Raw genomic sequence first — 18,879 nt, forward strand, 5'->3', positions numbered from 1 at the left:
GCAAACATGTATAAAAGTTATAGTTGAAATAATCTCTTCGTTAAAGTAATAAACATATTTGAATTAATGAGTGCAAATAAAAGTAAATTTATCAATTAAATTGTAGATTTCATTTCACTCCTTCTTTGTATCCATACAAAAAAGTGATGATTCAATAAAAATGATTCAATTTTATTCATAAAAGTATGCGATCATTTCATCAATGTTTTGTTATGACGTCACGTTAAACTATCGTCCGTAAACCGACTTTACAGACAACCAATTTTTTATTTATGTGTACACACTCCTAGAGTCTCAGGACTGTTTGTGTGCATGAAATAAAATTAATTTAAAAAAAATAAGGTCATTCAAGAACATTTGAACAGTAAGTGTTTGTACTTGTAAATATTGTGTGTTAATTTAGTGTATAGTGTTAGAAACGTTTGAATTTCGAACTTCCCGCGCTGCTTGTTAGCAGAGCCAAGTTTTTTAAGTTGGCTGCCTGCCAAGGTGGGTAGCCCTGCAGCTTCCGGCAACGAAGCAACAGCTGCCGTTCAACCGTCATGGCGGAAAGTCATGCCATCGTGCACGCTGAGTTGTTCGCGAGTGAATCGTTATTAGATGTTTCGTTTTGTATGGATTTTACAGTCTCTTACGTGACTTGATGTAAGCTTTTGGACATACGCCATTGCTAGAGTCCCGGAAATTTCGCGGATTCCTCTGGCCTCAGGATAGAATTCAAAGTTATAGGTGTGCTCGACCCATGTTTACTTTCCCATTGGTTGATTTCTTAGCGAGAACATTTTTATCCTTGTTATTTGGCACTACCTGATTCGCTTACTTCTCTCCTAGCTGGACATCGTTGGTTCACGGTCGTAGAGGGACGTTTCCAGATAACAGCAGTCCAATCAGGAACACACTGCGACAGTGTGGAGGTTTGAATTCTAGCTTGCGACTAAATGAATGCGCGAAAATTCCGTGGCTCTAGCCATTGCTAAGAACATGTATGCCTGTAGAAGAAAACTACAAAAAACTACAAAAAAGCTTACATCAAGTCATGCACTCCCATGGCACAAATCTTTCAAAGATAATAGTCTGTCACGTCTCTAGACGAAACAAGTGGGCGTCTCGTGTTAACCTGTATGTAAAGGGCGCGCTCCGGCTGCACGATCTGGAACATGTTCTTCATCTTGAAGGAGTCCTCCTGCAGCCTCTCCACGGCCAGGATCTGGTCCAGCGGGATGCAGCACAGCGGGTCCTTGCCTGCACAGCCCCACACGCACACTGCGCTGTGTTAACTACGCACGCGCTGACACCGGACACCGGTCACCGCGTTGCCCCGCTTAGGGGTCGTCCATTAATCACGTGATGTCTTTTTAGCAAATTTTTTAACCCCCCCCCTCCCCTCTAGTGATTTGTGGTGAGGTTTGACTTAACCCCCCACCCCCCAATAAATTACGAGTATTTTTTGGTAAAAAATATTTTTAAAAATTTCAGAATATGATCTTTAAATATAGGTATAATCTAATTTAATTCTGGAAAATTAAGCACAGTGATAAAAATGTCCAGACACACATTAAGGTTGCAGGTTTATTCTCACTGGCATAAAAATAATAAAGGAAAGGCTTATATGTGATTTATGCATGTATTCTGCGCCAAAATCACAGTCTTACTGGTTGCCTGGCAAGCCGAGCCGGGTGGTTCATGTTGCGGTGAGCGGGGATATTGTTGCCTGACTACGGCAAGTCAAGGTCACGCGTAGCTGCTTTTCGGTTTAGTAGAAATCGCGCGAAAAAATAAATACCTGTGATATCTCTCTACACCCCCCTTCCCACTTGTGATATTTCGTGATTTTTCCCGACACCCCCCCCCCCCCCCCCCTTTTCGAGCCTCAAGTGATTAATGGACGATCCCTTACAAGTCCGTCCGTGGGGTTGTTTTCCTTTCGAAACGCACAGTTTCACTCCAAGTCTGATGGAAATTTTACAGTTGACTGTCTTGTTAATAAATGAATACTTCACTCTCGCCGTTGAAATTAAAACTAACAACATGGGTGGCCCTTCAGCAGCCTGAAACAAGATGTCTGCCCCCCAGCAGCCGGAAACAAGATGGCGAACATGTCGTCATACCGACTGACTTAATTTATTTAATTTGACATACGTTGTTGTAAGGTTGGTCTGCCGGTGGCTTGCATGGAGTTAAGGATCGGTCGCCATTTTAATTTATTTATTGTTACCTCGTCGGATTCGAACCCAGGACTCTGTGACATAAGTATGTTTTTATATAAATTTCATTATAATTTTAATTAATTAAATTTTTTTATAAATTTTAAAAATTTCCCTGAGTTTCTAAGTTAAAAATTACAAAATTTCAAGGTCATTATCTACTACATGAGATTTAAAAAATAAACACCCTCCACACCCATTTCTCACCCCTCAAACCAAAATATTGGCACCACTTGATTAAATTTTGCACATTTGATGCTCCACACAGGCAAATAAAAAAAAATGTGTACCCTTGAGCTTTGCAATAAAAGTCTCTAAATATATTTAAAAATAAAAATAAAGTTTGTCATTTGAGCTTCGTAAAATTTTGCCTCGGACCAAAATAAGAGGAAAATTACTGAGATTTCGATAAAACTACCCCCATCCCCCCAAATAAAGCTCTTAATTCTGCGTAAAGCATGTGAAACACTGGGTATTTAAGCAAGTGGGTTTTAAAAAACACTACTGTATTGGACAATTTTTTTTTGCAACCTCAAAACCTTGTGTTGATGTAAAAAAAAAACACATGCACCCACACACAGAGTCTCTCTCTCTCTCTCTCTCTCTCTCTTCTCTCTAACTTAATAATGATCATTTATATGCTTGTACATTTAGCATTTATTTACAATGATGTGACACTAAGAATCAAATACAAAACACGACAGTAAACCACTTTTATGATTTAGCCAAGGGAAAATGTTACGTTCATATTTTTGGTTTTCATTTACTTTATTTCTTGAAATAATTATTTTTTTATAAACTATGTCTGCAAAATTGAGTCTTTTCTACTCATGAGGAGTTGAAAAAATGTAAGCTGGTTTTCAGGTGATGAATAGGTAGGTCAACCTATGTACATTGAAGATCCACTTATTTTTGACACAATCATATAAATTATGAGGAACTTACGAATGATGGTGATGAGTCAACACCATATTTTCTTCATATAAAAATTATAATCAAGGGATTATAGTTCTTATGCCATCAATTAAACATTTTTATTCAACTCAAGTTTTTACACCTAATTCATTTGTTCCACAGAAATTTTCAACACAACAGGACTGCCACTCCATTACTCAATTGGCTGTGAATCATTCACGATGAAAAGTGGTAATAATGATTGAAAACATCTGTGACATTCCATGAAATAACGCACACAAAAAATATTTTACAATAATTTAATCAAGCACCATTTATCCCACATAAAAATAGGTATATTTTGTTCAAAAATAAACTAGATTTATATGCACTGGAACTTTGTATAATTATAGCACAGCAAATGTTTATTCTGATACATTATATTTTTTAAACTGAAACAATGTGAACAAAATTAGCTGTGCTGTTAAAATGTAATATGGATGGAAACCATTCACTTCCTAACTTATTAATTCTTTCCTGTCACAAAGATGATATCAGGCATTCGCAGCCGCATCATGATGCTGAAGTCAACTAAAAAGGTCAAACTGTTTCCCTTCTTTCATGTTACTTTAGATGGAGCCCCTTGTAATTGCATCTTTGAAACAATTTAGATAAAAATTTTGTTCAGATATTGTGCTAATAAATCTGTTTCCCCAGATACGTTTGTATACAACGTATGATATTAAAAAAAAAACTGATGTAAATTTTCAGTCCGGCATGCTCATACCTGTATATTTGGAACCTAATGCCCGTTTCAAAGCAACTTGTTTTCACCGGTAAAACAAAAGGTAGCCATCAAATTGTTTATTGATAAAGAATGTTGGGAAATAAAATATAATTAAATGTAAACAAGAAGAACAGAAACTGGTTTATGAAAGTACAGGAATCAAACCCCAGCGCAACTTTGCAGAAAGCTGTAAAATGAAAGTACACGTGCGGAGTAACCTGGTCCGTACCTTTAGTTTTGGAGTAGGTGAGATCCTGGGTGGTTAGTCTGAAGTAGCGCTGCTTGAAGTTCTTGCGACCAAACCTCTTCCTCCCCTGGGCGCGCTTGATCATCTCCCTGCGAGCAAACACTCCCTTCAGCACCGGCGGGGCTCCCGTTGGTCGACAAGCCTCGGCGAGGTCTCACTAGCGCTCGGGACATCCAGGGACACCTCGTGACCCAGTTCCAGGTCTTTTTATTAAGTTAATAACGTTCGCAGGCTTTCACGGCCATAGTCTGAAGTAACTTGGCTTCTGGATTGTAGCCGTGTCCTTGGCAAAAAATTCACCAACGTTTCGGTTCAACATATCCCATTCAGTTCACCTTAGTTTAACGTTCAGTTCGGAATCTGCGAATCCGCATACTGCTGTATCGGCATATCGGAAAAATTTTGTGAATCGGTACAGCTCTGCTTTATACCTCATTCCCGTAACATTCAGACTTTCTGTAAGTTTCTAAACATTCTATTATTTTACTGAATTGGTTTTTACTCAGAACACAATTCTAAAAACAATAACTTTAAAAAAAATTAATTTTACACCACAGTTTGCAAAGTTTCTACTGAACTTGAAAATTTCTACAATTCGAATCCTATCATCAGTTTCAATGGTTACGCTTTCTGAAAATACTTTAAAAGAACATTACATTTCAACTTGAGCAACATAAAAGTTTCACCTGCTTCGTTACTAGGATTCTATCCAAATAAAATATTTAAAACAAACCTACCTCATCCTGGCATCCAAGGCAGCATAAAAAAAAGTAGTTACTCAAATTATTAACTTTGCATAGGACAATTAATGTGACTTAATTACTAATTATAAAATTAATTAACCCAGCTGCACTCACCCTTCTTTCAGAAGAACTGGTGTGTCCAACGTTTTGTGGCCTGGATTGGACGTGGCCGATATTATTTCCAGAAACTGGAACAAATATGTATTATCGGTGACAACACAGTGGAGCCACCTTGTCGAAACACAGTGTAATTCCAACATCAGCAATGAAATCATTTATAAAGAGCCAATGTGCTTGACTGTAAATAACATTATAGTGCTAGGCCACTTCAATTACCACATTAAAAACAAACTTGTTTCAAAATTATTACACTGTTATCACTAAACTGTTACAGTAAGTTATAAATTTTCAAAATACACTACAGCTTATTTTCATAATACAATTAATGTAGGCAAGAAACTCTCATTTCATAATGACTCGCTAAAGATTATGTGTGTGAGAAATAAATTCAGTTTATGTCTTGAGTGAATTAGAAAATTGTACAAAGCACATATTCAAGTATTCTGTAACTACTCAGAGTATTTACAGTTATTATTTGTGCCATATTATTATTATTCATGTTTTATGTACATATTATTTAGTTGATATTTAAATGTAAGTGAGTTCTAACAACCCAGGATACACTTTTTGATTTAATACAAACTCCTAGGCTTGTTTCTATTTGATCATCTACACATTTCCTTGGGATAGTATTCAGTTTTATTACAGTTCATGAACCAGGCATTATGTCATAGACAAAACAACCAAATCCACATCCCTGTCTTTGCTGTGTTGAGTCTTCTCTGTTTTTCGCCTGGGGTTGCTACAACAAGGATAGAAAAGAAAAGATGGCCGGGTACGATGGAAAAAGAATGTAATAGTCGACCATGCTAGTTTGCGTGTTCTTACATATTTCGGCGTTTTATATGGACGATGGATATTCTAAGAAGATAATTCTATCTGGTGATATGCATGGTTTGCATATTTATTAAAATTTTCATCCATTCCAAACCGCCCATGTGATGTCTTGATGAATGGTTCCTGCCGAAACGACCTACAAAATGGGTCGTCTTACAAGCCAACGTCTAGACCGATGATTAATTTGTCTACTATTCGGTGAGACCATTCCAATTACTTCAACTTTTCAGAAGCCGACTGGATTGGTGGAGGCCTAGTTCCAGAACAACTATTGCCAGCCGTAGTATATTGGTCCATTCCAGCATTGGCCTCCTAGCTGCAGTCCACGAGGGAACTACCTAGTAGCCCTGAAGAAGAACTCCGAGCTCCTACCGACTGAGAACCGTGTGATGTCCCTCCCCAGTGATGTGTCTACTTTATATATATTTTAGGAAAATTACCCTATTAAAACATAACATATTTACGACGTTAACAGTTTGAGTAAAAACACTGGGTTGTTAGGAATCTCACCAACAAACACATATAGTTAATGTTTTAAGTTTGTTTAAGTAATTAACATATTAGTGTCAGATTGGTTAGATTATCTTATCTTTCATAGATAGATTCTGTGACACCAATGATTAAATACAATAATTCCTAACGCATATTAGTAATTTATTATTTATACTCCATACAGTCACAAAGTAAAACACACTGGAAGATTACATCACAACCTTAAACATATTTTAAATGGACCCCATAATATTATTGACAAAATTCGTATATCACTTTCTGTAAATTATCATTATCTTCCAAGTAACTATGAAACGTGCTGGTTAAGCTACCGGGCATGCTTAGAGAAATACAGCCGTAACACCAAGCAAATGTTAAAACTTTATTAGCATACTTTCGGAATTATATATGAGATTACGATACTAAATATTTTTAAAGTATAAATAAAAAAAAGATATAATAGCAACTCTATATAGTTGGATTTCAAAGTCATGAGGATTATAGGGTTTATCAATATCAAAAATATTGGTATTACTGACGGTAGCTATTGAATTTTACGTGAACGTGGAAAATAAACGATAGAACATACACTGTGTTATGTCGGCATGTGGTAACTGATTCAAGTTTTTATTTTAAGTACCTAGTAGCTCTTTTTTTTATATGTAAGTAAAAACTTCGCTTTATTTAAATGCATAAGTAGGCAATCAGAGCTAAGCAATACAAATTCTAAAATTCTCGGAAATTCTAAAATGTTCTTGAGACGAAATCGAGAATGTTTTGGTCTCGATGATTTCTCGATATTACCGAGACTCGCATGTGTCTCTACACTGAACGCATGTAACACGTTGCTGCAGCGGCTGAACAGACCACGTGCAGATACTGTAAGCACTTGGCAGACGCCGAACGCAGCGGACAAACAGACACGGACCTGCCTGAAGGCCTGGACGTGGGCGGGCGTGTAGAAGGCGCGGTACACCTCCGCCATGTACTCCTCCTTGCACGTCTGCTGTGCCGAGCGCGAGCTCACCAGGTTGCCCAGGCTCTGGATCGTCTTGGAGATGAGCGTGAGCGAGCGGTTGGTCTGCGCGTCCTGCAACAGGTGGCAGGACTGCACACACCCGACCCCCACCGCTCTCTCTCTGGGGCCCACGCCTCTACGTCACGTTATCTGCACGTACGTACAGGAATCAGGGGCGGGCTTGTCAATTCTTATTTTTCATTAATTCCCCTCGAATCTGTTACACAAAGATCTGGTAATGTGGTACGATTGAAGAACTTTAATACTGAAGCTATCTATATATTTTATAATAGCTGTTTAATTATTTTTATTTAAATATCTTAACTCAAGGTTTGGATCACAAATGAACTGGCATAAGTAAAGAAGCGCAATATTTTTTTTCTTAAAGTTTCGAGGGTTTAAAATAAACAGTTCAAGATGGCGTCCTGTATCAAGAATGGAACGTTTGGTGTATTTCCATAGTATTTATTTTTTTATAGTAAAATTATTACTAAAAAAAAGGTTGCAAATGAAATACAGGATTTCACTTCAAGACTACAATTTGCGGTTTAACTATCTTCTTAGCAATAATATATTTAAAAAAATAAAAAAAATATAATAAAATGATTACGGGAAAAAAACAATATTTCATTACAGATATGCAGTATGAATGTTACACTTACAATCTGTTCTGTTGTTAGATCGAACAACTTGGGTCCCAGGATAGCAGGGGCAAAAAATCGCAGGAAGATGAAACCCGATATCACAGAATATTTAACTTCCTTGTTGCCTGAAAAAAAAATATTATAATCAGCATGTTTGAAAAGAAATATATAACATATAACATAAATTATTAAGCCTGTACAAATATTCGAATTTTCGAATACAAATAATAAACTATTTGTATTTGATTCCATCTCGAATGCAAACACATTGAAATAAAGCATATCCGTTTCCTTACGAATATTTGACATAGCGTAACACATGAGTTGGTTGTTAAGGTTAAGTCATTTGCGCAATATGAATTCCCTTTTTTGATGTTTTAATGGGACTTCACAATAAAAAACATGAACAAGTATTCAAAGTTTTTTTTTTCACTACTGTCTCACTAAACAGTAACGGAAAAATCGCATGAATGATTCAAGAAACTTCACATTTGTCATTTCAAACTTGAAAACAAAATATTATTTGTATTCATTTCGTCACACAAATTATCATGGTCACAGGCCCCAAAAGTGAAAAGAAAAAATAAATATCAACAACCATGGACTACACCACAAAACAGTACAGTATCGACAAAATTTGGTGAATTGGTACAACTCTATTTTTCGTGAAACAATCTAATCGCTCATTAGACTGAATAAGGTACACCCCCGCTAGCGACCGTTTCCTTGTAATTAGGGGGGCCATTTGCATGAGAAGCCATTGCCCTATTTGACAGTGCGTTGCTTTCGCACTGGATGGTGGTGATCGGTGAGTTGACAACAGAAATGTACTTGAAGAAAACCCAGCCAACCATGAAACACAGACAATGCTGTATATTTCAACACACGGCTGGTCTGGAAAATCTAGTCGCTAAAAGCACTTGAATTTGGTCTCAAGTTCGGGCAGGCAACGAGAATGCCGTGCGTACCTGGGAAGTGCGTGCTGGCCAGCTCTCTGAGGTCGTGGAACAGCTGGCACATGAGCGAGGGGCAGTGCAGAGCCGACGAAGTGATGGCGTGGAATATCATCTCCACGTACTCCTGCGGTCATACCAAACACGTTCAGCCGGTCGCATCACGCTAATCCAACACTCTCTTTCCCCAGGAGAGTGTGTGTGTTCCAATCAGGTAACTGTGATTATTGACTACCAATTTAATCAAGACAATATCATTTTTCAGTACTAATTAATGTCTAAATACATTTAAATAAATGTTTTAATAACATTTTAAGATAAACTACCTAAAATTATATAACAGTGTAAAAATGTTCATTGACAGCATGGTTTACACACCAGGATTTCGGCATAACATTCTTAAGTAGGCACTAACAACATTTCCAAGTTGCAAAATGATGTTATTAATATAAAAGATATATTTCAGTTAAGGATTTAAAAAACCTAAACTGAACACTTTCTATTATTCGAAAGATTACTTAACCTGTTAACGTGATTACAGGATCTTGTTTACTAAAAGCGGCTGCCAAGATTTGCTACCTACTCATCCTAGTAAGTGCAAGGTAAACAAGCTCTAAAAGCTTCTGGCTTTTCTCACTAGAGCTATTACTGACAAGCAGGATGGTGTAATATAAACATAGGCTGAACAATTGGGCGTCTGTGATATTTATGCATAATATAAACCACTTAACTATATTAAATAAGCTAAAGTAAATACATAAACAATGAAGGAAGCAAAAAGCTATTAAGGAAAAAGAAAAATACTTATTGTCTATTAGTCACATTATTAACTTGATACAGTGTACACGTAAAAAAAAAGCGCTACTTGAAATTGATGCCTACACTACTGTAAGTCATGCCATTCATAATTTATTGGCGTAGTTACTTCATAATCGGCCAAATCGTGCAGTGTTTCTTTAAGGGGTGGTTGTGTACTTAAAACAAAATTTAGCATCATTATTAATTCAAAACCATCCTAATTTACAATGGATACTAAATACACTAGAAATAATTTTATGAACAAAAAAAATTATTGTAGTAAACAAATCATCTTAAGGTTATCAGTGGCCCACGCACGGAAGGGGGGGGGGGGGGGGGGATATGGGGGATACATACCACTGTTAAGTTATGGAAAAAAAGAAGTGATATATCGGTGAAGGCAGTACGTTATTTTGGTGATGCACGGTGAGCTGTGACAACACCTGGAGTCACAAACCACACACGAAGCCGTGAATGTTGACGTAAATTTTTGGAATACCCAACTTTTAAATTTTATTTTATTTTTTCCAAACCCCTGCCTAAAGAAATTTCTGCATCCGCCACTTATGAATGAAATATACAGTGAGAACTTTGTAAATTTTAATAATTGAGTCATGTATTTCCAAAAACTGGCCATCTCCCTCAGGAACAGTTTTTGCGAGAAATCGAGGAGGAAAACTGTTCACCCGATTCCATGACGTGGCATTCAAGACGGTTTATTAAACGAATATGGCCGGTTTTTTGTAATCAACTGCTCCTTATTCACTGTGGGTCACCGTGGAATATGATTTTCTAGAACAAAAAACCATTTTTTTTTTGTGGAGACGGCCGGTTTCAGAAACACACGACTCAATTTTTCAAGAATAGCTTCTTGGCTTGTGGGTTGCATAAAGGACCTCCAGCGTAGCCAGTGAACAAAGTACTAAGGACACTGCAACACCAGTCTCTAAGACGATTTTTTAAAACGCGCCATCCTAAAATGAGCGCGGTCTCCGATGTCGGTGTGGCTCAACCCGTACTTCGCTCAAAAAAAATGGAATGAAACGAGATGATTTGACGGGGTCACCACCCACCTGATGGCGTGGCTGGGAACGCGGGGGGACAGGGAGGAGGGCAGATCAGCGGAAAAGCCCCCGGGGAGAGAGGCGCGGGTGGAAAACGCGCACCTTGAGATTGGCGAGATTGGCCTCGACGGTGGCGCGGTCCTTGACGCGCGTGGGGTCAATCTCGCACGGCTTGCGCTCCTGGAACACCAGCTCCATGGGGCCCCGCAGCGTGTTGTGCAGGTAGTGCAGTCCCGCCAACCGCATCACCTCGTCCATCATCTTCGACACCAGCGTGTTGCCCCGGAATATCGTGTTGGCGTCCCTGTGGCACCACGTCCCGGGCTCAGCTCCCACAGGGGAACATCAACTCAATACATAGCTACACAAAAAAAAACTCAATTTTTTTTACCCAGAAAGCGTAGAAAACCAGTCAATGGCTGCTGGCAAGAGAATAATAACTAGAGACCCGGAAAATTCGTGGGTTCATTTCGTGTTATGCTAAAATTCAAATAATTATACCTTTGACATCTTCCGGGCCTACGGCCCCTTTTAAGTCCGATATGCCACCGCCCAAACACCATCCACCCTCCATTCAAACCTCCCGCCTACCCGTGCGTACGTGTGCGTGCGTGTGTGCTCGCCCGGCAAGAGGGCGCTGTCGAGTCAGTGCGCCGCACCCCTAAAAAGATAAGAATATATAATTGTGTTTGTTTTTATATTCCCTAAGTGCAACGTGACGGCAGATCGGCCGGGAGGGTTTTATGTACTTTTATTTTTAAATAATGTATTAAAATATCATAGCGTTTCCGGACATTCCCGAGGAAACCCGAAGCCAGACAATAATTACGTTTCAATCTTAATAATTATTATTTGTACAATCTTTTCTCTTCATTCAAAAATTGTTATATAATTTTCAATGCATTCTTGTCATGTTAATTTAGTTTCCCGTGGCACGAATTCGCAAATATCTTTTAACGGCAATTGTTTCGGCGGGAGGACGCCATGTTAGTCGTGCGAGCCATGATCTCACCCCAGTCTTCCGCCATCAACGACCGAGAGCAGACGCATCAGCACTCCGGGGACCTCACCGCTTGTATTCTCTGCCAAGTAATTCTGTTAACTTATATTTCGTCTCAATCATTTTCTTTTAGTCCTCGGAGCGGCTCTCGGTCGGGGGACTGCTTTACTAATTAGTTTACGGTCAGTCTCTGTCTTTTTCCTCGTACTACGTAATTTAATATGTGACCACGTGGTGGCTCATCACCTATAAACTGATTCGTGCCGCGGGCGTTTTGCATAGTTTCAACCGTGTACGTGTGTGAGCTGAATTAGCGGAATAAATCAGGTGTATGAATTTAACGTATTATTCTTTTATTTTCAATATGTGTGATCACGTGGAGTGTGACGGCGTGTGGGACGCCTGAGAGTCCACTTCGTAGGTAAAAGCGTGCCCGACGCTGAGAGCGGGCAGGAATTAGTGCTAGATGTTTTCAAGGGGGAATATCACGTCTCACATGGGCGACGTCACACCCTGAGTTAGGAGTCTCACCGGGTCCACGTGCCGTACCACGTGGTGGCGCCCGCTAACCTTCCACCATAAAGCTGACTGATCGACCCCCCCCCCCCCCCTCGTCACCTTAGTGCTGCTTCCGACATTGGTTCACTGTTAATCTGGAGGACTGAGGGCCAATTAGAGACCCTCACTCGTAGAAGTGTCGAATCACAGGCCACCCAGTCGAGACGACTCACAAGTCAGCAGCCAATGAACAGTTGGCATTTGCCCGAGTGTGTAGAGGATATTGGAGTCCATTGAACCCGCAAATTTTCCGGGTCTCTAATAATAACACAGAAAAATAACCAATAATTGTGAAAAACTCGTTTCTTCTTCTTCAAGGCATCCATTTTACTAGTTTGGCCACAGACATGAATCACAGCTTTGGAAAATAATCCAGTCGAAAAAATTTTCATTCTGCAAGAAATATTTCATGCATTCGAGATAAGTCCAACAAAGTAGGAAAAAGGTGAAAGAGAAAAATGGACAGAAATTAAGTACCTGTCATCTGTGAGCAGTTGTTTCCCCAAACATTTTATTTAATTTTTTTAATAAACTGCCTATCAGCTGTGACAGTTGTCACATCTCATGCCTAACCAAATGGCTATCCTACTTTGTGACTTCATCAATGTGAAACAGGGCAGCTCTACACCGCAACACTGTGTGAGATTCGGCCAACAGAGACTGAGCGCACAGATCCTGTTTAACGCGAGCAGCATGAAGGTTCATCTCCACATCATTCTACTAGCAACAGGTGGCAACTGGGTGAAACTAGTTCGCACGCCTTATCAGTGGAAAAGGCAAGATTTTTCTGGGCGCCGTGAACACGGGAACATTGGCATGGAGCATACAGTCATTTGGTGGAGGATGAAGTAGGGAGGGGGGGGGGGGATGGATTAGAATAGCAAAAATAGATAATTGCTGAACTAATTGTAAAATTCCTGACAAAATTAGAATATTACTGAAATTTTATTTGTAATTGTAATTGTAACATGCCAACCAACAGGACAAAGCCTTTAATGGAATAATTGATAATATTAAGTGTTCCGATAGTAGTATGCTACTTTTGTTATCAACTGAAATCTTCCTTTCAGAAAATGAGTTTAAATGTGTTGCTTTGATCGCTGATTTTCTTATGTGATGAATTTGCAACCACTACAAAACTTATGTTCTCTTTAGCCAAGATCGAAAATAAATGTTATAAACATTTTTTGACGAGATAACGTCTTACAAATCGATGAACGCCGGCTGCACGCACGAAAAAAGCATGACTCATTGTCACGTTCCGTCTGAGCCGAGCGCGCAAGAACCGGCCAACCACCGTGCGAGGAAAATCTTCTATAACATCAAACACGTTGAGGCGGGCTTTTTAAAAGCACCGATTTTAAAAAAAATTTATTTATTTGTCCAATTTCGTCATTTCAGAATAACAATTTATTGACATTGATTTTATTTCAGTTTATTTCTATAACAGATTGTTCATGATTATATTTAAACAAATAATTTAAATTAAATTTGCAAAATCTGTAAATAATTTTTGAAAATTAAAAAAAGTATGTAATTTTCATCAAATGTTTTCTTATGACTAGAGACCCGGAAAATTCGCGGGTTCAATGACCTCCAGGATAGACTCCAATATCCTCTACACACTCGGGCAAATGCCAACCGTTCATTGGCTGGTGACATGTGAGTCGTCTCGACTGGGTGGCCTGTGATTCGACACTTCTATGAGTGAGGGTCTCTAATTGACCCTCAGTCCTCCAGATTAACAGTGAACCAATGGCAGAAGCAGCACTAAGGTATAGTTATTTGCATTATAGCATAACACGAAATGAACCCGCGAATTTTCCGGGACTCTACTTATGACGTCATCACGTAAAGTTATCGTCCGTAAACCGGCCTCACAGACGTGGAGGCGGGCACTCACGTCACTTTGGAGATCTCCCACTTGGCGAGCTCGCGGATGAGCGGCACCACCCGGCCGTGGTGCATGAACACCCTGACGAGCGGCTGGGCGGCGTCCAGCTTGCTGGGCACGATCTCCCCCAGGATGTAGGCGGCGCTCGACGTGATGGGCTGCACAACACACACACGCCGCTCGCACTCTGCACTCACCGCTCCCTGCACGCCGCACACGCAACGAGGAACGCAACCAACCTTCCGTTTCAGTTTTGCATAAGGCAGGGGCGTAGCCAGGAGGGGGTTTCAGTTTAGGGGTTCAAACCCCCCCCCCCCCCCCGGCAACAAATCATTAATTAATTTCTTATTCATCACTCAAACAAATTTCATATTAAAATTAAGAAAATTTTTACCATTACAATATTTAAATTTAAGTACCGAAAACTGCTAAAATAGCACTATTTTACACCTTCAAATCCCAATTTTCTCGGGGGAGGACCCCCGGACCCCCCACTTTAATACCCATGCTTCTTAACCTCCCCCATACACAAATCCTGGCTACGCCACTGGCATAAGGTAATCATAAATGAACAAAAAAAAATACAGGCATCTTAACTAAAAAAGGAAAAAAAAATTATACAAAAATAAAAAATTATACATAAATAATTTACCTCAAAAAATAAACTAAATGACGATCTACCAAAATAATTACAAAAAGAAAAAATACAAAATAGAAACAAGTATAGGAAGAAAAGATGTTGCTCCACTCTCAACGTAGTGATCCCAAGATAATTAATTAGTGGTGAAAGCATCAGTCGACCTGATGACAGGAGTGATTTAAACACTGGTTCACAATTACCTTCCACATTACGTTAGCAGAGTACAACACAACAGAACGTCTGACAGATCACCAGTACCCGCTGGGAGTACCGACCAATGAACTAAACGGCCAGACACGTTCGCACAAAGGGAGGTACCAGAAGTTATAGACTTGGCTGTAGAGTGGAGTCCCACTAATCCAAAAATCCTGTTAATAAAAACAAGTTTATGGTGAAAACGAATATTTAGAAAAAATTCAAATTTATTTTATATTAATTTATTTTTTTCTTCGAGATCTTGACTTTTATCATTTTTAGTGATTTTGTGTAATAGGTTGTGTTACATGTAAATTAGGGCTGTGCGAATCCTCCTTTTTCAGTTCGACTCGATCCCGAGTTGAATCCCTACCAACTATTTGAAATTCGATTCCAATTTCGAATCTTTTCTTTCATTTTTAAGTTTTATTATCATAATAATTTGCATTAAGTTTATATACTCATATTACTGAAGGATAAATAGTTTCACAAACAAAAGAGTTGACAATATTATTTTATTTCATACAATTTCCAGTTGGCAGTTGTAGAAATAATAATTAACTTGAATGTATGAACTTCTTTAAATGCTATTTGTTACTTTCATATACAACATTCACAGATTTATATAGGCTACACTGCTACAGTTTACATACGAAATAAAACACTTTGACATAAGATTTATGGTAGGGTGTATATACATACATTGAAACAAATGATTTTACAAAAATAAGAATTACGTAGACCTACATGTTAAAGCTATTTATTCCTTTCACAAAAAGCTAAAAAATATAGGCCTTTTTTTATTTATTTTTTTTGGACTCAAAGCATTTCGAATCCATTAAAATTAATCGGGGCGAGTTCGGGTATTCATGGAACCGAACCGAAATCGAAAATTTCGGGTACCCGCACACCCCTAATGTAAATGCTTATGGAGATGTGATACTACAAGCTGTTGAATTACTGCAATTATTTGGCTAATACATAGACACGGTAATCCGAACAGGTCTCCGGCCCCAATTAGTTCGGAACGGCGGGACTCCAGAGTGCTCCACACCAGGGCAGTACTGACGGAAGCGAACACGGACGTACCTGCACGTGCACACTCTGCAAGACGAGCTCACGCAGCTGGTCGTACTTGCAGCTGGGGAAGACGCGGTCCGCCGTGTAGTGGATGTTGAGGCGCAGCGAGCCGTGGCCTTCGAGGGGGGCCCCCGGGGACGTGCGGTAGAAGCTGCCCGGCGACTTGCACGGCCGACTCTTGGTCGGTCGCGGCTGCAGGAAGTACCTGCGTCAACCAGCACTCATGCCAGACTCTATAGCACGGCCATCGTCCGCAGCAGCTTGGCTCTTGGGTTGAAGCCGTGTCCTCGGCGAATAGTTCACCGACGTTTCGGTCGACATTGCGGTCGCCATCTTCAGGGAGCAGTTACCAAAGTTTCAGTCGACATTGCAGTCGCCATCTTCAGGGAGCAGTAGGTAACAATAGGGCCTATTTTATATGTAGTTGACACATAACCACCCATTTAAATGATTAAGAACAACTTAAATGTAGCTAAGCAAAGCTAAGCTAAGCTAACCTAACCTAATTAAATGTTAAACTGCAATGCAGTTTACCAGAGTCAACTAAAATGAGAGGAACTCAAAAATAAAATTTTCATCATATTGTTTTTTTTTTTCAGAAGAATACCTATTGTTACCTGCTGCTCCCTGATGATGGCGACTGCAATGTCGACCGAAACGTCGGTGAATTATTTGCCAAGGACACGGCTACAACCCGGAAGCAAAGCTACTACATATAAAACATTACCACCATCTTCAGTACTAGACTAATAAGTATTACACCAGCTGACTGCATGATTCAGAGGTGGTCATATGTTGCCATGCTCAATTTCTCATTAGTTCATGTTTTTTAAGTATGTATGTAAGTCAGTCTACCTAATTTAAACTTTAAATCTGCTATAAGTTATTGTAAGTAGTAAATGTAAATAAAATCTACCAAAAGCAGTGCCAAAAGTCGGTACTAAAACATAAAAGTGGTGCAAAAATACTTGTGTAAAAAATTTAAGGTTACTTCTAAAACGATCATTTTTTTTTCCCTTTCATTTCCTTAAAAATTAATAAAATTAATTCTATATGTTATGAATTGAAACTTAAGAACTTTTGGTAATTCCAGAATAAAAATTCTAGATTGCTCTTTTTTTTTACTTCTTACATTTGTTTCCCCATATTGTAACATTTTTCTTCATACCATTAACAATAATTTCTCGGCTTAAATATAAAATTACAAAAATTTAAAAAGGAAAAAAAGAATGAGAGAATAAGTTATTTCCATATTACTTTCAACATTTGCTGGGGAGTTTTCTGGGAAATTAAGTTTTTCTCCAATTAAAAAAAAATCTGATAATTAAATAGGTAATAGTTATGTAAAACATGGTATGATATAAAATAGCAATGGCTTCTGTTGTAAACAGCACTATCCCATATTGAACGACAGACCCAAAAATATAATGATACAAAATGTATAACTGCGAGTTGAACACACAGCATAAAAATACGAAGATAATAAACAAGGACCTATAAGTATGGAATTCGAGGCATTCATAATAATATAGATTGGAGCTGTAGTAGAAAATAATAAAAATATGTACGAGATATCTTAGTACAATGTTATTGAAATTTATGCCTATGGGTTTTTTTTTTTAATGAAATGTGTTAAAAAAAGCATATTATGGAATAAATAAGACACTTAAATGTTCTATGATACTAATTTTTCCAAAATAGTGTCATTTTTACTGTTACATAATGCATTTTTACAATATAACGATTTGTAATAAGCATGTCGAACTATTCGGAACAAATAAAACAAATCCGACAAATATATCTGTGTTTGAAAAATCTACTAACATCCTAATGTAATAATGAGTAACTAACTAAAAAGAAGTAAACTTTTATCAATTTTTTTCATTATATGTGGTACAAAATTTCATTGAATTTAACATTTAAAAGATTACGTATTTGTAGCACCGTCAGTGTTTGCTAATTAGGTGAATTTCTCCCAGGTACATATTGATTGTAACAACAACAAACGCGTCCTGAGTGGCTCGGTCAAACAAGTCAACGACTTCTCTCGCAAACGGCCGCCAATCACAAGGAAGTAACCACAGGTGCGAGTATACCTTGCTGTTCAGATCTTTTCGCGAAAAATGCCTGCCCCTACGTATTTGTCATTAGAGTTGTGTTTTGGCTAGAGGAAGGGTGATTTTAATTGCATTTGGGTGCTTTGTGGTGCATTAACTTGAATTTCGGTGTTGCACGGTGAACGCAATGACCTTGGAGAAGCGGGACGGCGAGACCACGAGGCTCACCAGGAGTTGCCGGCGGCGAACTGCCGCTCCTGCAGGCTGCGCAGGGGGATCTTCACCTCGCCCAGGAACACGTTGTCAGCCATGGCCGGGGCGTCGTGCCACAGACACACGCGCAGCTCGCTGAACTCCACCTCCGCGTCCTGCCCCAGCTGGTAGATGTCCCGGTCCCGGTCGTGGTTCTGCCCTCCGCCCCGCCCGCACGGCAGCTGTCGCCCACACCACACACGCTCGCTCCGACACTCCCGCTCCACCACTGTGTGTGTATTGTTATCTGAGACTTCATGAATAGTTTCATTGCCAAACAATTTGATAAATAAACTTACCCTGTAATTACAAAATATCACGACGATTAAAGTTGATTTTATCGACAGATAATTAAAATATAAGGGGAAAAAAATAAGTTGGGGAAGAAACTGCAACTAATTG

At 39.0% G+C, this 18,879-nt stretch overlaps 1 protein-coding gene across 8 annotated transcripts in view; it reads right to left on the bottom strand.

Annotated features, from left to right (window-relative positions):
* LOC134532127 (GTPase-activating protein) overlaps nucleotides 1–18,879 on the bottom strand; it is a 56,037-nt gene that overhangs the window by 16,872 nt on the left and 20,286 nt on the right. For 6 of the 8 annotated variants that reach the window (XM_063368461.1, XM_063368459.1, XM_063368458.1 and 3 more), the window contains 10 exons: nucleotides 18,454–18,659; nucleotides 16,178–16,373; nucleotides 14,263–14,411; nucleotides 10,904–11,105; nucleotides 8,955–9,066; nucleotides 8,005–8,111; nucleotides 7,253–7,414; nucleotides 4,990–5,063; nucleotides 4,115–4,221; nucleotides 1,118–1,263 (listed from right to left, as the gene is read on the bottom strand). In XM_063368461.1, coding sequence (XP_063224531.1) covers nucleotides 1,118–1,263; nucleotides 4,115–4,221; nucleotides 4,990–5,063; nucleotides 7,253–7,414; nucleotides 8,005–8,111; nucleotides 8,955–9,066; nucleotides 10,904–11,105; nucleotides 14,263–14,411; nucleotides 16,178–16,373; nucleotides 18,454–18,659 — 1,461 coding nt within the window. The remainder of the gene's footprint in view (nucleotides 1–1,117; nucleotides 1,264–4,114; nucleotides 4,222–4,989; nucleotides 5,064–7,252; nucleotides 7,415–8,004; nucleotides 8,112–8,954; nucleotides 9,067–10,903; nucleotides 11,106–14,262; nucleotides 14,412–16,177; nucleotides 16,374–18,453; nucleotides 18,660–18,879) is intronic. The other 2 variants (XM_063368455.1, XM_063368456.1) reach the window with 2 other exon arrangements.

This window comes from Bacillus rossius, chromosome 5 (assembly GCF_032445375.1).
Source record: "Bacillus rossius redtenbacheri isolate Brsri chromosome 5, Brsri_v3, whole genome shotgun sequence".
NCBI lineage: Eukaryota > Metazoa > Arthropoda > Insecta > Phasmatodea > Bacillidae > Bacillus > Bacillus rossius.